Source organism: Myxocyprinus asiaticus, chromosome 4 (assembly GCF_019703515.2).
Source record: "Myxocyprinus asiaticus isolate MX2 ecotype Aquarium Trade chromosome 4, UBuf_Myxa_2, whole genome shotgun sequence".
NCBI lineage: Eukaryota > Metazoa > Chordata > Actinopteri > Cypriniformes > Catostomidae > Myxocyprinus > Myxocyprinus asiaticus.
Genome location: NC_059347.1, coordinates 42,502,790 through 42,522,118, shown reverse-complemented (window position 1 = coordinate 42,522,118; position 19,329 = coordinate 42,502,790). Strand labels below are relative to the sequence as shown.

Sequence of the window (19,329 nt, the reverse complement as noted above, 5' to 3'; positions counted from 1 at the left end):
AGACTGGGGAATGACCTCCGTGGTCGTGAGCACTGGCAGAGACTGGGGAACGACCGCCACGGTCGTGAACATGGAAAAAGACTGGGGAACGACCTCAGTGGTCGTTAGCATAGGCAGAGACTGGGGAATGACCTCTGTGGTCGTGAGCATAGGCAGAGACTGGGTAGGAGGAGTCCTTTTCCTTCTCCTCCTCTTCCGGCCAGCAGGGAGCGTGGTAAGGGGTCGGTCGTTGCTACAGGCACTGGCTCTGGGACGGTCGAGGCTACAGGCACTGGCTCTGGGACAGTCGAGACTACAGGCATTGGCTCTGGCTCATTAAACATGGCAGGCATGGGCACTGGCTTGTTAACCGTGGCAGGCATGGGCACTGGCTCATTAACCATGGCAGGCATGAGCACAGGTTGTGGCCCGGGGTTCCAACCATAATTAGCAGCGTATAGGGGAAATGCAACTTCCGTGGTTGCTACCACTGGTCGATTCCTTGCCGCAGTCAATGGAACCTGGAGAGGATGAGCCCCCCCCCAAAAAATATATTTAGGGGAATTGTGTGGAGAGGTGTTACCTTATAGATAGGGGCCGTGGAAGGCGTGGAGACAAGGGCCGTGGAAGGCGCAGAGACAGGGCCATGGAAGGTGTGGAGGGAGGAGTCTTGGAAGGTGCAGAGACAGGGGCCATGGAAGAAGTCAATTTCTGTATTAAACATGATGTGAGTGAAGGGAAATGCATATTCAGGGTGGCTAGGATGTAATTCGCCAATGGAAGTTCTTCCACCTCCGGGAGTGCTGTGGGTCGGTTTAATCCCATTACATAAATGGGCTTGAGGTATATGTCTGGAATTGATGTCGAAGCAGCGAGGTGAAGGAACTTGGTTGTGTATTCCAAGAGGGGAAGATCCTGCCTGAATAGCTCCAAGAATAATACAGTTGGCCCCATGCTCAGTGATGTGCACATCGAGGTGAGGCTTTGTAGGAGAGGAGGATAAGCGGGATTGCTGGAGTAGAGAAAGACGTTAGGAGGAACAGGTAAGTATATCCGTATTTTTTGTGGGTTAGTCCTTCTGTAATGTTGGGTGTCTAGGAGTGGAAGAGGAAGAGAGGAGACGCAGGAGTAGATTCTTTCAATCCTTTAATTATAAACGCTGGAGTGGAACAAACGCTGGAGTGGAACAAACGCTAGCGCTAACATCACAAAATAGCAAACCAAGGAAACAATTAATTTACACAACATAACACTTTATTAACACAATGTAGCACTTCAAAATAAGAGTCCTTGAAGACATGAGGGAGACAGACTGTGACAGTGGTTCAAAAGTACTGATTAAACTAGATATGTAAAGTTAACATTAAAAACTATAATGCTGGTCTGACAAAACCTTGTCTGAAAGTTTAACAGTTTTAAATGCTTTAAGTTAGAAATTTTTAGAGGTATTACAGTAAGAAAGAAAGAAAGAAAGAAGAGTGCATCTTAAAAAAGATTAAAGGGCTTGTGTGTAAGTTTTGACAGCTGAAGTTTAAAATAAATCTTTTTTTTTTTTTTCTTTTTTTTGACACTTTGAAAAGGCTTAAATGATGCCTTCGCAGGGCTTTTCGATGGAAGAATATAATAGTAGCCAAGCTGTAGGATCGTTCCAAACAGAATTTCCCAAAAAAATTACCAAATGACCACTATTTTTGAGCCCCACAGCTTTCAGCCCTTTGAAGCTCTCACAATGGAGGATAAAGTCTTTGAAGGAAATTATGTAGGGTGTAGGGATGATTACTTCTGAATGGAATGCACCCCATCATTCAGATGAGTTAAAAAGATATAGCAGCGCGAGCCAGAACTGCCTGAACTCTTTGCCGAATTTCACCAAACCCTTGAATAGATACTGTAGGAACCTACTGTATTTGTTAAATTCATCAATGTTTAAAGTGTCTGAAGTTAAAATATTTCATAATTTATTACGACCTCTTTAAATATATGCATTTTGTATGCATAATCTGTAGTAATTACATTGAGTTTACATTATGTATAACAAACTTTAAAATGGTACTGTCTCTTTAAGAACAGTGGCCGTTCAGAGAATGTGTTTTGCTAAAAGAAAATTTGCCCCAGGGCCCTTGCTAGTCATAATCCGCCCTTGCTTGCAGTATCGAATGAGAAAGGTGACATGACTGTCAGCGTGTTTATGTGCTCTCACCACCATAACCTGGCAGAATTTTATCCTCAGTCACTGTTCACTTTTACTGCATTTTTTTTTTTTCCATATAAATTTCAAAAGTGAAATGGGTGAACTATCCCTTGAACTGCTGATCAGGTAACAGGCACTGACCTGCTCTTTCTTCAAATTCAGAAAAATGTTTAAGAGCCTTAGGTGGTGGACAAGAAGCTTGCTCACTGACTACTAAAGTCAGAAACAAATAATGAGTCATCTTAATGTTACATGTAATATCTAGGTTTTTGTTACAAGTAAAAATGTTTGACAGTTGCCACAGTATGCACTTCCACATACTCGCCACCAGAGGTCACTTCTAACGCATAGATCAGAAGTACAGAAGGTACCAGTTTAGAGTTGTGTTTCCCAACCCTTTTTTCCTAAGTACCCCCACAGCATTATCAGTAAGGCTGAAGTACCCCATTGTTCATTTTTTTTTTTTATCAATCAGTGCTGGTTTACTCTATTGACATCTCTTTATAAATACTGTTTAGGGCTAGGTATTTACAAAGACTTCCCAATTCTACAACCCCAATTCCAAAAAAGTTGGGACAGTAAGAAAACTGGGAATAAAAACAAAAAGAAGTGACATTATTAGAATATAGTGAAATTATATTCAGCTTTTGCTATATTGAAAGCACTACAACTACACATTATATGATGTTTAACCTTGAGAATTTAATTGTTTCTTTGAAAATGTACAGTAATTTCAAATCAGTTGATTGCAACACACTCCAAAAAAGTTGAGACAGAGGCAATTTAAGACTAATAACAATCTGACGAGTTGAAATAACAAAGCGATATGAAACAGGAGATGTTAAACAGGTGAGGCAATTGTGTCGTAGTACTGTATACTGTGTAAGGAGCCTCCAAAAACAGCCTAGTCCTTTAAGAGCAAGGATCATTCAAGACTTATAATTATAATTAATAATAATAATATATATATATATTTTTTTATAATTATAAAAATAATTTTTATAATTATAATTTGTCAATTTGCCAAGAGATGCTTTAGCAAATAATCCAGCACTTTGAGAACAATGTTCCCCAAAGACAAATTGAAAGGATTTTGGGCATTTCAACCTCTACAGTGCACAATATAGTTAAAAGATTGAAGAAATCTGGTCAAATCTCGGTGCGTAAAGGGCAAGACGAAAACCATTTCTGAATGCGCATGATCCGAAGAGTCCACATTTCAAAAAGTTTTTGAAAAACACAGCATTTGTGTTATCCGGGCCAAAGAGGAAAAGGACCATCCAAGCTGTTATTAGCGTCAGGTCCTAAAGCTAGTGCCTGTATGGGCCAGGGGTGTGCCAGTGCCCATGGCATGGGTAACTCGCACATCTGTGAGAACACCATGAATGCAGACAGGTATGTACACATTTTGGAGCAACATATACTGCCATCCAGCACCATCTTTTCCAGGGATGTCCCTGCATTTTCCAGCTGGACAACTTCAAACCACATACTGCCTGGATTACAAGTGCATGGCTCTGTGAGCAGAGAGTGTGGGTGCTAGATTGGCCTGCCTGTAGTCCTGACCTGTAGCCAATTGAGAATGTGTGGTGCATTATGAAGCACACCATAAGGCAACAAAGACCCCGTACAATTGTGCAGCTAAAGACTACATAATGGATGAATGGGGGAAAATTCCACAATCTAAATTTAACAAACTTATGTCTCAGTGCCCAAATGCTTAATAAGTGTTATCAGAACAAACTGTGATGTTTCACAGTGGAAAACACTTGACTGTCCCAACTTTTTTGGAGCGTGTTGCAATCATCTGATTTGAAATTACTGTAAATAAAAAAATGAAATTCACAAGTTAAAACATAATGTAATGCGTAGTTGTAGTGCTTTCAATATATCAAAGGGTGAGTATAATTTACAAATCACTCATTTTTGTTTTTATTAGTATTTTTCATACTCTCCCAATTTTTTAGAACTGGGGTTGTATTCCGGATGGATTCCGATAAGTTTGGGTCTGTTTCAGTTATAATGTCCATTTCACTTACATATGAAAGAAATTCTCTCTCAGCTAATGCTCTAACTTGGTGAATTACAAAATATAAATTTTACAAACTTTATTTTATCGTTAGTTTTTCATAATTTAGGTCACATTTTAGCTTTTTAAAAATGAACCAATTCCATGTATTCCATCAATAAATATAAAGTCTTGAAACTGCATATATTATATTGCATACATTCATTTTATTACGTTTATTAGATTCATGTAATAAATAATATATGAAGAACAAGAGCTAAAACAGTACTGTCTCTTTAAAGGTGCAGTATGTAAGATTCAGAAACCCTTGTTATTAATGACACCTGTGGCCGTTAAATGAACTGCAGCCAGCTACCTGTTGCTCGTGCTCGTGCACACACTCCATAGGGACGCGAGCGAGTGAGCATCGACCATAACAATGACGTAATGTACAAAGAGGTTGAAAGTGATTCACCGACATCATGCTGACAGATGAGGTAGCATAATTACAATAATACAGTTATGATTGTTTTACTACAAACTTTGAGACTAAACTAAAACTACTTATCAGCTAACATAGCATACTGATACACACATACAGCTACATACTACCAAACTATACCAGACAGTTTACTGTTGCACTGTTATGTTGCACTATTGTATGTTTTGTATGTCATATGTTGTACTACGAATAAGAAACCAGCATATTTGCTTAAATGTATCCTTTATACCTGACTTTTAGTATAAAGAGAAGATCGTTGAATTTATTTCAAAGTTACAAAACAAGGTAGCTTGCAATTCGTCAGCATTAGCAGGCAAGATCAAGTTAGCTAAAATGACACAGATCAATCCTTATGGCACTATATTTCATATGCTTTGCAGTTATGTAAGCTTACCTGTCCAATAAGAAGAACGCCTATTTAGGGCCGGTTTTGATCCCCAGAACCAAACGAAGGTCCCTCCAGGAATCAAATGCCTTGCCAATGTTCACTCTTAGTTTTCGCTCGACCACGATCACATTCCCACTTAGCCAGACGGGATTCAGTAGATACGTTTTTTTTTTTTTTCTTTTTTTGTGGCTTACTCGTAGTTTGTGTCGGTGTTGTGCTGGGAGCTGGCTGTTTGCTGGATTCCATCTCTAAGATAACATTACCTAGTGTTGCAGTTTGTTGTCGCTGTTGAATAGCGGAAACACTGAGGCAAGGCTCTCGGGAGCGCGAATAAACGTCACATCCTTTGGATTTTCCCGGCAAAAATCTACAGGCTTTAATAGGCAACCTAGTTAGTCCGGGAAGGACTCATTTTTTAAATTGCGTTACAAGCCGTTCACACATTGGCAAAACAAAGGCGAATATTACATGAACATTTTTACATATTGCACCTTTAAGACTACGGGCAGTTCAGCCAGTGAGCGCATATTAACATGTTTGCACACGCATGGTTTCTTTAGCGCATTTGTGCTATGTGTGATTCGATTGAATGTTGATTTGGATCAATAAACTGTAAAGAACAGAAAGGGTATTAAAAGAGACATTATTCAATGACAAATGGATTGTGTGGATCTCATCTTTAGACACATGCAACAAGTCAAACCAACTTTTACTCAAAGCACAGTGAAAAAATCTCGATGCCTAACTTTGCATTGAGTAAAAGATCGATATTGGGATTGTTCAAATGAAGATCGCGATTAACTGGAAAATCTATATTTTTACCCATCTCTTGCACCAAACATTTTGTTAGGTTCAACATAGCAAAATACAATTCTTTTCACATGCCCCCTGTGACCTGCTTACAGATACGCGTACCCCTAATTGGGAATCACTGGTTTAGAGAGGCTAGAATTCGCTGTAAACACGTTTAGAGGCTCCCAAATGACAACACAGTATGACTGTTCTGATTGCCCTCTACTGCTTCAGAGCTAAGTTTTTCGGCCCCATGGTGGCATGATAGTGATGATGCATGCTGTGGCAGTTAATAGCAGCACGCAACTTCTATTTGTAAGGTTAAATACTGCCTCATAAATGCACTAATGAGATGTGAGATGCACTCAGTATAGTAAAAGTACTACAACTCTGCAGTTGATACTAATGAAAAACATATTCCAATTGAATGACGTATACATACTTGCAGAAAATAACTCATTTTGAAGGTCCATATTAAACATGTTTTCATAAAACAGGTCAAATGTGTCATTTTCAGACTAGAATGTGGTAAACTACAGTGGTTATAATGCTACCCTCACTTCTTCCTTTCCCATATTTAACGTCCTTTTATTTAAACAACTCTGTTTTGTGAGGAATGCGGATCAGTTGTTTCAAATGAACTCTACTGTGGACTTTTTGTGCTTCCCGAGCTGTAGTGTGTGAAATCCACAATTTGTGACATAGTATTTATAGTATTTATTAGTTGTGTTACTTTTGGTAGCTGATGTAATGGCTTTGGGGAAAAGAGCTTTAGTGTGTCAGTGAAAGACATTGTGGTAACACATTATAATAAGCTTTGATTAGTTAATGAACTTACAATGACCTTTTACTGCATTTATTATTCTTTGTTAATGTTAAAATACTATTGTTAATTGTTTATTCATGTATTGTAGTTCATAATGCATTAAGTAATGTTAATGTATTCAACTTTAATGCAAAAACAAATATTAGTTTATGTAGAAATTAACATTTACCAAGATTATTAAATGCTGTAAAGGGTCATGTTAATTGCTAGTTTATGTTAACAATTGCGGTTAACAAATGTTTACACATACAACCTTAAGAATGCTCTAAGCCATGCCTTTTCTCCCTCGTTGCAAGCTAAATTTAGTTTCGTCGTATTAAATAAACTAATAAACGAAATCAGATTTCACTACACTTCCCATGCACCCTTGCGATTTTAACGGGAAATGCTGCATACAGAAGAAGCGCGTGTGTAAGTGAGAGTAACAAAACATATCTTAACTTGCTAAGCTAATACTATACTATTCGTTTTTAATTTGTATACGATTGATTTCTTGTGTCATGTCTGATCAGATCATGTTCTCTCATAGCGGCTATAAGGCAGAAATGTTTTACACGCATACGTTTAGTGTAAAACCAAATTTGTTTTCTAGTTTCACATAAAAACAACAACAAACTTGCTAGAGACAAACAATGGTATTTTAAAGTATTGAAGCACTCCGTAAACCAGTGGTTCCCTTTGAAACAAGAAAACTTTGGCCCACTTTGGTCCAAGCTCCGAAAGCATATATCAAAGCACCTTAAAGTCATCCATAACACTCTTGCCTTAGATCTCAATTCTTCTTTAGTCATATAGTGTGTAGTATGAAGAAAATACAGAAATTTAAGAGTTAATTCACCTCGTCACTCATCTGAAACTGGCGCGCACGCAAGAATAACCTTGTTTACATGAGCGCGCCTGACATCAATGCTTTGGGCTGTCAAGAGCTGCGCGCGCAGGATAGGTGCCAGGCTAAAGTTTAAAGGCAGAGGAAAATAAATTGCGCACAACGGTTCTTATGTGTATTTTCACTATTTTTGTTGAATGTGCGAAAGTGAACGAGAATTGAGGACGAGTCAGTCTACCCCACCCCCTCCTTTTTACAACCACTTCCGTAAACTAGTGCCTCAATTTTACATTCCGTTAACACCGGAATGATAATTTGTTAGTAATACTACTAAAACCTTTTTTTTTTTTTTTTTTGTATTATTACATCATTGACACAGTTGGAACAGTTCCCTATTTGCACATTCATTCTTGGGCAAATGACTGAGTTTACTATTAATTGTCACGATAACAAGTTCCTTTCACGCCTTATCACAGCTAGTTTCGTGATTTTTTTTAAACCTTATTTCTGCTATCGTTTGTTTGCCATATGGGCAGTGAGCAGACAAAAGTGAGAATCATGGAAAGAGGAACTGAGATCATCAAAAACTCTTGTGTCACGAGGTTCATTGATATTTGTGCTCACACAACAGCCAAAGGAACTGTACATCAGATGTGCTGCACTGGGGGAACCAGCCTTTGATGGGTTTGGTTTACACATTGTTCAACACCTTGATGATGTTTAGTTAGAATTTGGATTAAGACTGATTATGTAGATACTTTTTGAAAACAAAAAGCAATCACTGTATTGTATTCTTATTTTACTTTTGAGACATCAGCTGTTGTAAGGTAAGATGAAAGTATGCAAACCTTTTAATGTTATGTTCAGTGCTATTGTTTGGTGACAGTTGATTAAACCAGAGTATATTTGTCAAAAAGCCAGTACTGTATGTTAACTAATCTCAAGATTTTCATTTGCACTTTCTATCTGCAAACTTGATCTGCAGCATTGATAGGATGAGAGGAATTGTTGCATTTTACATAACCTATCTGATGTGCGTGATGTTGGGGATTGCTTGTGTGGTACTGGTAGCTCACTGGAATTCTAGCTATCGAGGTGGGTTTGCGTGGGATGGCTCAGCCAAGCACTTCAACTGGCACCCTGTCTTTATGGTCACAGGCATGGTGGTTCTTTATGGGAATGGTATGTTTGATCGGATTATTTTTGACAGAGGTTATATTTAGTGCTACTGTAACTATTTTATCACTTGTATGTATGTACATTTACAATAGCAACCAATAGTTTCATCTGAAATGGTATAAAGTCGTGTTTTATTGATGTATTTGGTATGTACTGTATGTTACATTGTATATGATCAGTGTTGGGTGTGATATGATTCCGAAGTTATTAGTTACTGTAATCAAATTTCTTTTAGCCAAAAATTAGTGTAATACATTACAATTTAAATTCTTGTAATCAGATTACAGTTACTGACTTTCAAGAAAAGTTAATTTATTTTAAGTACATTACTTGGGTTAAACATTTTTAAAATAATATTATGTAGGATACATTTCAAACATCAATTATGTTCATACGTATGTTTCTGTGAAAACTGAAGGGACAACAACAATGAACAAGGAGGAAATACAGAAAATATTTTGAATTCTTTAAGCAGAAAAACTAAAATGTTCTGTGATAATTGTTTTTGAAAGGAACTCAAAAGTGAAGTGAATTTGTAATGTGTTTACATTTCCCATGAAGTAATCAGTAGAGAAGTAATTTGTAGTGGATTACTATATTAGAGTAATTAACCCAAAACTGTTATGTGATAATATTGTGAAATTATTAGATTAAAGGGATAGTTCACCCAAAAATGAAAATTCTCTCATTATTTACTCACCCTCATGATATCACAGGTGTGTATGACTTCTTCACTAGAACACATTTGAAGAAAAATAGAAAAAATCTGAGCTCAGTAGGTCCTTAAATTGCAAGTGGATGGTGATTCAACTTTTGAAGCTCCAAAAATCACAGATAATCACCATAAATGACATCAATATGACTCCCGCGGTTCAATTAATGTCTGCTAAAGTGATATGATCGCTTCTGGTGTGAAATATTTAAGTACTTTTTAACTATAATCCAGTGCTTCCGATAAGCTTCACGAGAGGGTGGAGACCAAGTGGTCTCTCGTGTGATGTATTCACGTTGTCATGATATGGACGTAATTTCACGTTCTCTCAGTTGAGACATTCAGGATAAGCACACAAACGTACCATTATGAGTAAAGAAACAGATAAATACAGATCTAAACCAAAACCAATGAAGCTTCTGTACAGCGTTCCACCTTCTCACTTGTAAACAGCACTGCTCTTCCATGTGTGTCGCACGTGCCTCAGTTCTTGCGTGTTTCACGTGCCAACACGATTGCGTCACATGCGCATACCACTGCTGAACGGAAGCGATGGTTTAAAGTAAAAAAAATTACTTACATCCAGGGCATGCTAAGTGACTCCAGTCAGGCTTCCTAAGCAACCAATTGGCCCGTTTGCTAGGGTGGGTAGAGTCACATTGGGGTAACCTCCTCGTGGTCTCTAATGTGGTTCTTGCTCTCGGTGGGGCATGTGGTGAGTTGTGCGTGGATGCCGTGGAGAATATCGTGAAGTCTCCACAAGTGCTAGGTCTCCAGGGTAACGCGCTCAACAAGCCACGTGATAAGATGCGCAGATTGAGGGTCTCAGACGTGGAGGCAACTGAGATTTGTCCTCCGCCACCCGGATTGAGGCGAGTCATCACGAGGACCTAGAGCGCATTGGGAATCGGGCATGCCAAATTGGGGAGAAAAGGGGAGGGGAAAAAAAGTACTTACATATTGATCTTTTTCGCACCAAAAGTGATCGTGTCGCTTTAGAAGACATTAATTTAACAGCTGGACTTGTATGGATGAAGTCTATGCTGACTATCTGTGATTTTTGGAGCTTCAAATGTCGAATCACCATCCACTTGCATTTTAAGGACCTACTGAGCTAAGATATTTTTCTAATTTTCTTCAAATGTGTCCTGGTGAGGAAAGACAGCCATACACACCTCATATCATTAGGGTGAGTAAATGATGAGAGAATTTTTATTTTTGGGTTAACTATCTCTTTAAGGTTATATGAAAAAGATATTTGAATTTTTTTTGTCATTTGAGCACTTGTCTGACAATTGTCTTCAATTTCCTTTTTCCTCTGTTGCCCAGCGGCCGTAGTGTACCGTATTCCCCTGACATGGGGTCAGAATAAGCTACCATGGAAGCTGTTACATGCTGGACTTCTGCTCCTGTCCTTCATTCTGTCTGTTATCGGGCTTTGTGCAGTGTTTGACTACCACAACACAAACCACACTCCCAACCTCTATTCTCTCCATAACTGGGTGGGAATTTGTACCACTGCAATCTTGACAGCACAGGTGTGTATCATGTTAAAAATTTTTAACTTGAAGTGTAGTAATATGTTCTAATCTGTTGCTATGAACAAGAAGTTAAATAGTGAGAAGTGGCTGTAATTTAAACAAATTATATACAAAGAATGGAGTCCAACATATTTTATGTTTCATTATAGTATGTACAGTGCATCCGGAAAGTATTCACAGCGCTTCACTTTTTCCACATTTTGTTATTATTCCAAAATGGATTAAATTCATTATTTTCCTCAAAATTCTACAAACAATACCCCATAATGACAACGTGAAAGAAGTTTGTTTGAAATCTTTGCAAATTTATTTAAAATAAAAAATGAAAAAATCACATGTACATAAGTATTCACAGCCTTTGTCATGACACTCAAAATTGAGCTCAGGTGCATCCTGTTTCCACTGATCATCCTTGAGATGTTTCTACAACTTGATTGGAGTCCACCTGTGGTAAATTCAGTTGATTGGACATGATTTGGAAAGGCACACACCTGTCTATATAAGGTCCCACAGTTAACACTGCATGTCAGAGCACAAACCAAGCCATGAAGTCCAAGGAATTGTCTGTAGACCTCCGAGACAGGATTGTATCGAGGCACAGATCTGGGGAAGGGTACAGAAAGATTTCTGCAGCATTGACGGTCCCAATGAGCACAGTGGCCTCCATCATCCATAAATGGAAGAAGTTTGGAACCACCAGGACTCTTCCTCGAGCTAGCCGCCCGGCCAAACTGAGTGATCAGGGGAGAAGTACCTTAGTCATGGAGGTGACCAAGAACCCGATGGTCACTCTGACAGAGCTCCAGCATTTCTCTGTGGAGAGAGGAGAACCTTCCAGAAGAACAACCATCTCTGCAGCACTCCACCAATCAGGCCTGTATGGTAGAGTGGCCAGACGGAAGCCACTCCTCAGTAAAAGGCACATGACAGCCCTCCTGGAGTTTGCCAAAAGGCACCTGAAGGACTCTCAGACCATGAGAAACAAAGATTGAACTCTTTGGCCTGAATGGCAAGCATCATGCCTGGAGGAAACCAGGCACCGCTCATCACCTGGCCAATACCATCCCTACAGTGAAGCATGGTGGTGGCAGCATCATGCTGTGGGGATGTTTTTCAGTGGCAGGAACTGGGAGACTAGTCAGGATCGAGGGAAAGATGAATGCAGCAATGTACAGAGACATCCTTGATGAAAACCTGCTCCAGAGCGCTCTGGACCTCAGACTGGGGTGAAGGTTCATCTTCCAACAGGACAACGACCCTAAGCACACAGCCAAGATAACAAAGGAGTGGCTCCGGGACAACTCTGTGAATGTCCTTGAGTGGCCCAGCCAGAGCCCAGACTTGAACCCGATTGAACATCTCTGGAGAGATCTGAAAATGGCTGTGCCTTCTTTGAGAGGTCCTGCAAAGAAGAATGGGAGAAACTGCCCAAAAATAGGTGTGCCAAGCTTGTAGCATCATACTCAAAAAGACTTGAGGCTGTAATTGGTGCCAGAGGTGCTTCAACAAAGTATTGAGCAAAGGCTGTGAATACATATGTACATGTGGTTTTTTTAAATTTGCAAAGATTTCAAACAAACGTCTTTCACATTGTCATTATGGGGTATTGTTTGTAGAATTGAGGAAAATAATGAATTTAATCCATTTTGGAATAAGGCTGTAACTTAAAATGTGGAAAAAGTGAAGCGCTGTAAATACTTTCTGGATGCACTGTATAAGGCATTTAACTGTAAAGTGTAAGAATCTTCCCTTTTTATTTGAATTAACAACTATTCCTTGATTGTTTGTTTCAGTGGGTCATGGGTTTTACTGCATTCCTTTTACCCTGCACCCCAATGGCAGCACGTTCTCTTGTAAAGCCAACTCATGTTTGGATGGGAGGAATTATCTTGGTGTTAAGCATTGTGTCCTGCATCTCAGGGATAAACGAGAAGCTCTTTTTTGCACTGTAAGTGACTGCACTCTTAATAAAAGATGTGTTAGCCATTGCAGATTAATACATGTTTCAGCAGAGATATAGGCTATTAATGGAAAAGAGACCTTAGTGCATCATGCATTGCTATTTAAAAGCAGCGAATAAATGTTTGATTAGGCAGATGTGATCGGTATGCTGTAATCTGTATTGTTAGATTTGCAATAGTAACTTGTTAGTATGAAGGAAAGAGAGTGAAATGTAAAACAGATGTAAGATGACATGTAACACTGTGGCAAATGTTTTGCTCTGTTGGTTCATTCTTTAGAAAAGCAAACACCAGTGGGACGCTGCCTTACTCCAAGTTACCACCAGAGGCAATATTGGCAAATTCTTTGGGAATCATCATTGTGGTGTTCGGATTGGTTGTTTTGAAAATCTTATCCAATCAGACATGGCAACGTCCTGAGCCAGGCTATGATGAGGGAGTTTACAAGGTGAGATACAAAGGATTTCATTCAGTCTTTGTTCTTTGCATTTTTGCTATCTAATTTTGTGACAAAAACAATGCAAGTTCATTCACTTTGGTTAAGTGAGACCCATCCACAAACCTCTGTATATTCATGAATCAATAATTGAGACATGATGGATTTAAAAGAAAGGTGTGATGACTTCTGACAAAAGATATTTAATAATCCTCCTTTGTTTTTATTTTAAGCCCCTGGCATATGATGGAAGCTGATGCCTGGAATTCGAAAACTATATTTATGTGCATTTGGATTAATCTGCACTCTTCAGTGGCCCCTGGACCATTTGTCTTATTGCTTTGTACTGTTTGGACAGCATTTACATCTTTTGCTTTATGTATTATTTCGTACATTTTGTCGTGCTGCTGTTTTTGTTTGAAATGGGGTGAGAAATTAGGCAAATTATTATCAACTGCTGTTTGCTAGAATTTTGTGCTAATTTATTACTTGACAAGTTGTACAATATATGATTAAAATAAATTTGTGAAACATTGTTTTACGTCTGTGTTCATAGCTAGTAGCATAACAGTAAATGTATCTTTATACAACAGTCAACCGTCTAAGAGTGAAGGAAAATAAGATGAACCTTTGTTCGTTAAACCGGTTCAAACCAGTTGTGAAGGGCGCTTGGCTCGGGACAAGAAACATAAACGTCATGATCAGCAAGCGACCAATAGAAACTGAGGCATTGTTGCGCCAATCAAAACATTGGGAAAGGCGTGTGGAATTTGCATATAATCATTGCCCAAAAGATATGATAAAGTTTGCTTTGCTTGAAATTCCTTTTTATGCGCTAAAACATGGCAACATGTCATGCCAGGATTGGTCCATGCTGAATAAGGTTATGTATGGTGCAATTTAACTATCTAGTAAAGTTTATAAGAAATAAAACTGTACGTTAACGGATTTGTGTACTGGATGTAAATACAGTTCTGAAACACGTTTATACCAATACATGGATCTCTAAATGTGAGTTTTACATCCCACTGAAGAGAACATACGTCTATTTGTCATTTTATTTCTGTCTTCAACCTCTTTATCTATCGAAAAACCGAAGTTGAATGTAAAAAAATGTGTATATATATATACAGTATCCAAATATGCAAGTAACAAAACAATGCCATTTGGGTTGAAGAAGGAAACGGTGAAATAAAAATACGTGATAAAATCCCTATTCCCCGCCTCGTTTTGTATTGTTACATCACTGAGCCCCTCCCCCGCAGCGGCAGTGGCAAGCGTGGTTTCAACAAGGTCCGCTATTAAGATATATTTGTCGTTGTATGTTACAGTAACGTTGTTAACTTGTGTTCTTTCACAGTTTAGATTGCTATCATGTCTGGTCGAGGAAAAGGCGGAAAGGGACTTGGGAAAGGTGGAGCCAAGCGTCACCGGAAAGTCCTGAGAGATAACATTCAAGGAATCACAAAACCAGCTATTCGCCGTCTAGCGCGTCGTGGTGGCGTCAAACGCATATCTGGTCTCATTTACGAGGAAACGCGTGGTGTACTTAAAGTATTCCTCGAGAATGTTATTCGTGACGCTGTTACCTACACCGAACATGCCAAGCGTAAGACGGTGACTGCTATGGACGTAGTGTATGCACTGAAGCGTCAAGGCCGTACGTTGTACGGTTTTGGCGGTTAAATTTCACCAGGACAGCTGATTTAAAAAAAAAAAAAAGGCTCTTTTAAGAGCCGCCCAAACATTCTGTCAAAAGAGCAATGTATCAACGGTCATGTTTTTTTTTTTTTTTTTTTTTTTTATGTGATAAATATCTTCACGTATCCCATATTAATATGCAGAGCTAGCTATTAATATTTAATTCAATAACTGTATATACCCCTACCTTGCACATACATTACCACTTGCACATGTACATACGCCATTCTGTTATATGTCCTGTTATTTGTATGTCTATGTATACTCTTGTTTTATATTCTGTGTCTCACTGTAATGTTCTGTATGCACTTGTTTCTCCTATCACAAAAAAAAAAAAAAAAATCATTGTGTACGTGAGAACACTTGGCAATAAAGCTCATTCTGATTCTGAATAAATCATTCGTAGATTAATTCTCCGAAATGTATAAACACCGTGGCTTTGGCGCTTTCAAACATTGGGCCGTTTGTTTGAGCTTAGGGGTTAAAACCAAAGTGCATTTCAAGGCAAGTCAGTCCACTCGGCGGCCATCTATTTTCTATGGATACAAGCGACATGAAAGTACGGTTCCGATCTATTTGAATGAGGACAGACCAAAATCTCCAAAATGTTTGGTCAAGATTTAAATCAAAGAACAACTTTCAAATCAGCAGTGAAATCTGGCAAAAGTTGTATCATAAATTGTATTTCTTTTTTTTTTCTCTCTCTGTCCCCTTGGCGGACCAGCAAGCAAATGTTCTTGAGCAGGTGCGTTCTGGAGATGATTGACAGGCGATGTCTGTATCTAAAAGGGGATTGGTTATTTTACCTGTAAGGCGGGACTTCCGTTTCTACATCCGCCATTTTGAGGATTCCATTTCCTACTATTCACTATATTACAAGTGATCATGACGTGAGTGGCACGTCCTGTCTAAAGTAAAAAGTCCTCATACTCTACTCCTGAAAAATAAACTGTTTATTGCTGACGTGCTGCAGCGCTACTCCAGTACCTTTATTAGCCCTCCATCTGAAATGAAATGATTTTGCTTACTAAATATAATACATGTGAATCTGCCATGAATTTTGTTTGTTTTACATATTTAACTTCTGAGTGTTATTCAAGCCAGCACGTGATGTTTCAGACCTCTGGTCTACTAATGTAAATTATACTTTTATGTATTTAAATACATAATACTAATTTAATGCTAATACTAAATACTAATCTAAATACAACAATAGCATTACAACAATAAGTATGTAATAAACAAATGTAAAGTAGAACAAAGGTTATTTAACAGTTGCTGAAGTCTATTTAAGCTCGCTGCTAATTGGTCAGTGCTTGCATGTCATTTCAAATATTTACTTTGATGCTTCCAGACAGCCACAACCCACTCCAGGTAGTTGACAGGTGGTGTGTTCGAAAATCTATTTTGATAATAATGTTGTTGTTGTTTTTTTTTTTTTTCATTTTATTAATTTTTTTTTTTTCATTTTTTTTTTTTTTTTCTGTTTGATGACTCTGGTGTCACTGAAATTACACACAATTGATCCACATTCACATTAATCCGTTTTCAGTTTCCAAACGTCATCGTTTTCCAAAGCATGTGGTTATGGAGAGCATTTTCAAAAGTCAAAATGAATACATTTGCAAACAAAAAACATATTAAAGCTAGGGTTTACTTAATTTTGTCGCATCAAGCGCTCAAGTCCCGGGTATACTTTGGTGCATTCCATTCAGAAGTGATCCTACGCCCTATTCCCTTTGAAGACTTTACCATCCACTGTGAGAGCTTTGGAGGACTAAAAGGTGTGGGGCTCAAAAATAAGGGTAATTTGGAACTCACATTTTAAGTCATTTTTATTGGAAATTCTGTTTGAAGTGATCTTACAGCATAACTAGAAAGGTCAGAAGAGTATACTTTGAAAAGCAACGCTGTCAACTGGGCACGAGCCGATCTGGAACCCACTAAAACAAAGTACTGTACCATACTGCCTTCCACATGGCGAGAAAAAACTGGCCCACACAGTCTGTGTAGATGATGATATCTGCGTCGAGGCACAGGCACACTTCGTTTTTGCATGTTCCGGATCTGCTCGCGCCTGGTTGACCGCTTTGCCTTTGTGAGTATACTCAACCCGATCTCATGAAAAGTCATTTATAATTTACAAGTTGGTTATTTCGTATGGTCTCGCACGATGTTGTTCACAAAACTCGTACGACTTCATCACGTGCAAATTCCCGTATGTCTAATGTGGAAGTAAGCGCGAGTTCCGCGTACGAGGCGTTAAGGACATACTTATTAATATTATACCCTTACCCAAACCCTTTATCTAAACTTAACCAATCAGTAGAGTGTATAAACTTGATAGGAAGCTGTTGTGTGTGACAGAAGCAAGTAATTGTCGCATATTAGATGGAAACGATGTCCAGTGACGTCATTGGCTGTAGTGAAAGTCATAGGAATTCAAACGAGTGCAGTCGCATGATATCATACGAATTAGGCAAATTTAGAAAAGTCGTACGAATCCTGACAATTTCGCCGTGAGAGTGTGTTGGTATACTCTTCTGACCATGAGCGAATACGAACGCGTTTGACGCATGCCCACTACGACTTCTTTGTGATGCTCTTTTAGTAGAGTCAATGGCCTTGCAGACTGGATTATGACTAAATTTACATCATGCATACTGTGCGTGGAGTGATCTGCAACACAGATGTGCAAAGTATACTTTGGCCTTCACATATGCGTGATCCGATCCGGAATGCGGAAAACCAAAGTATACTATTGCCTTTAGTGTGAACGTGGCCTTATGCTTTAAAACTTTTTAAAACTTTAAAACTTTTTAAAGCATATTCAATATGTTCGTAGTTTTAAATAGCTTTGAGTTCATGTTTGTATATGTCCATCAAAAGATGCACAAAACAACCATGAACTGTGAACACAGAGCAAGCTGTTGTCATTACATGAATTGGTAGCATTTTACACAAACAAACATTTATTGCTTGATCAGGTTATAAGCTATGTACATTCATATAGAAAATATCAGGAAACTGAAGCGTCCAGAACACAGAGATACAACAATTATTAAAATGTAAGCTATGAATTTGCTCTATTAAAGAACAAGAGTAGGTTCGTGTTAAATTGAACTAGCATAAGAGCTGAAATATTATTGATATGGAATGATTGTGTGATTCTTGCGCCTTTTTACGCTATATTACTGTTAAAACTTTCGATGAATCAATTCTAACATATCACAAACTGCATTAACTGCTCAGATGTGGCTAATGTTCTAAGTAGCCTAGAAAGCCCCGAATCCTCAATATCTGTACAAAGTGCAAAGATTTTGTCTCTCGGTTCGTGACCAAACTTATATGAATTGTTTGTATTTTTACTAAGATACTTGAGGCGACCAACATTACAAACTACGAAGTGCAGCAACAGTTCCCAACTGAACAATGGCGGAACGTAGGCTATTTGAAATTCTCGCCGTTAATATTCGTATAAAAAGTAGCCCAGTCCCTATTTTACAGACTAAAAAGAACAAGTACAACAGCATAGCGTTTATAACTGTAAACATTTTGACATTTGTCCATGTATTAACACAAATTTTGTTCAAAATATAGCTTCCTTCTTCTGTTCAGGCAACACATCGACTAACACTCGCCCTTCAGACAATGGAAACTCCCGTTTAATTGCTAAAGGGCAACGTATTCAAATGTGTTTAATATTGGGGAAACTCGCTTTTATATATTAGACTCGAATGAAGTACAGGATATAAAGATATGATTATTAATGGTCGTTGTAGAAAGAATCTCGGTGAGATTAAGCGAGGTTGAAATGGCGACAGTGCTGAGCTGTGTTACCTTCACTGAAGAAAAACACTTCAAATTGTTTTTCTGTGAGTTATCGTAGTCTAAAACCAACACAAATGTGCGCATTAGGGTCTTATCCATGCAAAGTTTTCATAATTTCTGTTGTGATTTTCGAACTTTAATATATTATCTACAATAGAACAGAGGAAGTGCGATATTTCCCGCGGAGTCTCACACTAAATTTGGACGCGTTTTTATTATTGTACAATAAACTGACTTATGTTTTGCACAAAACATTAACTATACATGAAGAGGAGGGAATCAGCTATCGATACGTGGGTTCGTTGTGGCAATCCATCACTGTTTATCGTAGAAAATCTTGTGTTTTCTAAGATCAGAAAACACATCTACGGACGACTCTGTCCTGTTGAGAACGGCGGGCGAGACGGTTGAGTCTATATGGTTCTCATCTCCCGTTTAAATCCCGCCCTTAGCTGT

The 19,329-nt window shown here is 38.5% G+C and overlaps 2 protein-coding genes and 1 long non-coding RNA gene across 9 annotated transcripts in view; 2 read left to right on the top strand and 1 right to left on the bottom strand.

Moving 5' to 3' along the window:
- LOC127434312 (uncharacterized) overlaps positions 1–7,943 on the bottom strand; it is a 39,714-nt gene extending 31,771 nt beyond the window's left edge. For all 6 annotated transcript variants that reach the window (XR_007896014.1, XR_007896015.1, XR_007896016.1 and 3 more), the window contains exon 1: positions 7,525–7,943. This is a non-coding gene — a long non-coding RNA (uncharacterized LOC127434312). The remainder of the gene's footprint in view (positions 1–7,524) is intronic.
- A 194-nt stretch (positions 7,944–8,137) lies between these two features.
- Positions 8,138–13,876, top strand: LOC127434279 (lysosomal membrane ascorbate-dependent ferrireductase CYB561A3-like). 2 transcript variants are annotated; one of them, XM_051686912.1, is made up of 6 exons: positions 8,138–8,350; positions 8,498–8,694; positions 10,733–10,941; positions 12,738–12,892; positions 13,185–13,353; positions 13,575–13,876. In XM_051686912.1, the coding sequence occupies exons 2-6, from the start codon at positions 8,508–8,510 to the stop codon at positions 13,596–13,598; spliced, it is 744 nt and encodes a 247-aa protein (XP_051542872.1). In that variant the 5' UTR covers positions 8,138–8,350; positions 8,498–8,507; the 3' UTR covers positions 13,599–13,876. The 2 variants fall into 2 exon arrangements, with proteins under 2 accessions (XP_051542872.1, XP_051542863.1); XM_051686903.1 differs by having other exon boundaries at positions 8,140–8,339.
- Positions 13,877–14,715: 839 nt separating this feature from the next.
- On the top strand, positions 14,716–15,027 carry LOC127439762 (histone H4). Its single transcript, XM_051695987.1, has one exon. It carries the CDS (start codon positions 14,716–14,718, stop codon positions 15,025–15,027), a length of 312 nt encoding a protein of 103 aa, XP_051551947.1.
- The last annotated feature ends 4,302 nt before the right edge of the window (positions 15,028–19,329 follow it).

Coding starts and splice junctions, on each gene's coding strand:
- LOC127434279 (XM_051686912.1), top strand. CDS start 8,508: ATGAGAGGAATTGTTGCATTTTACATAACCTATCTGATGTGCGTGATG. Junction 8,695..10,732: donor GGTGGTTCTTTATGGGAATG/GTATGTTTGATC, acceptor TCTGTTGCCCAG/CGGCCGTAGTGTACCGTATT. Junction 10,942..12,737: donor CTGCAATCTTGACAGCACAG/GTGTGTATCATG, acceptor TGTTTGTTTCAG/TGGGTCATGGGTTTTACTGC.
- LOC127439762 (XM_051695987.1), top strand. CDS start 14,716: ATGTCTGGTCGAGGAAAAGGCGGAAAGGGACTTGGGAAAGGTGGAGCC.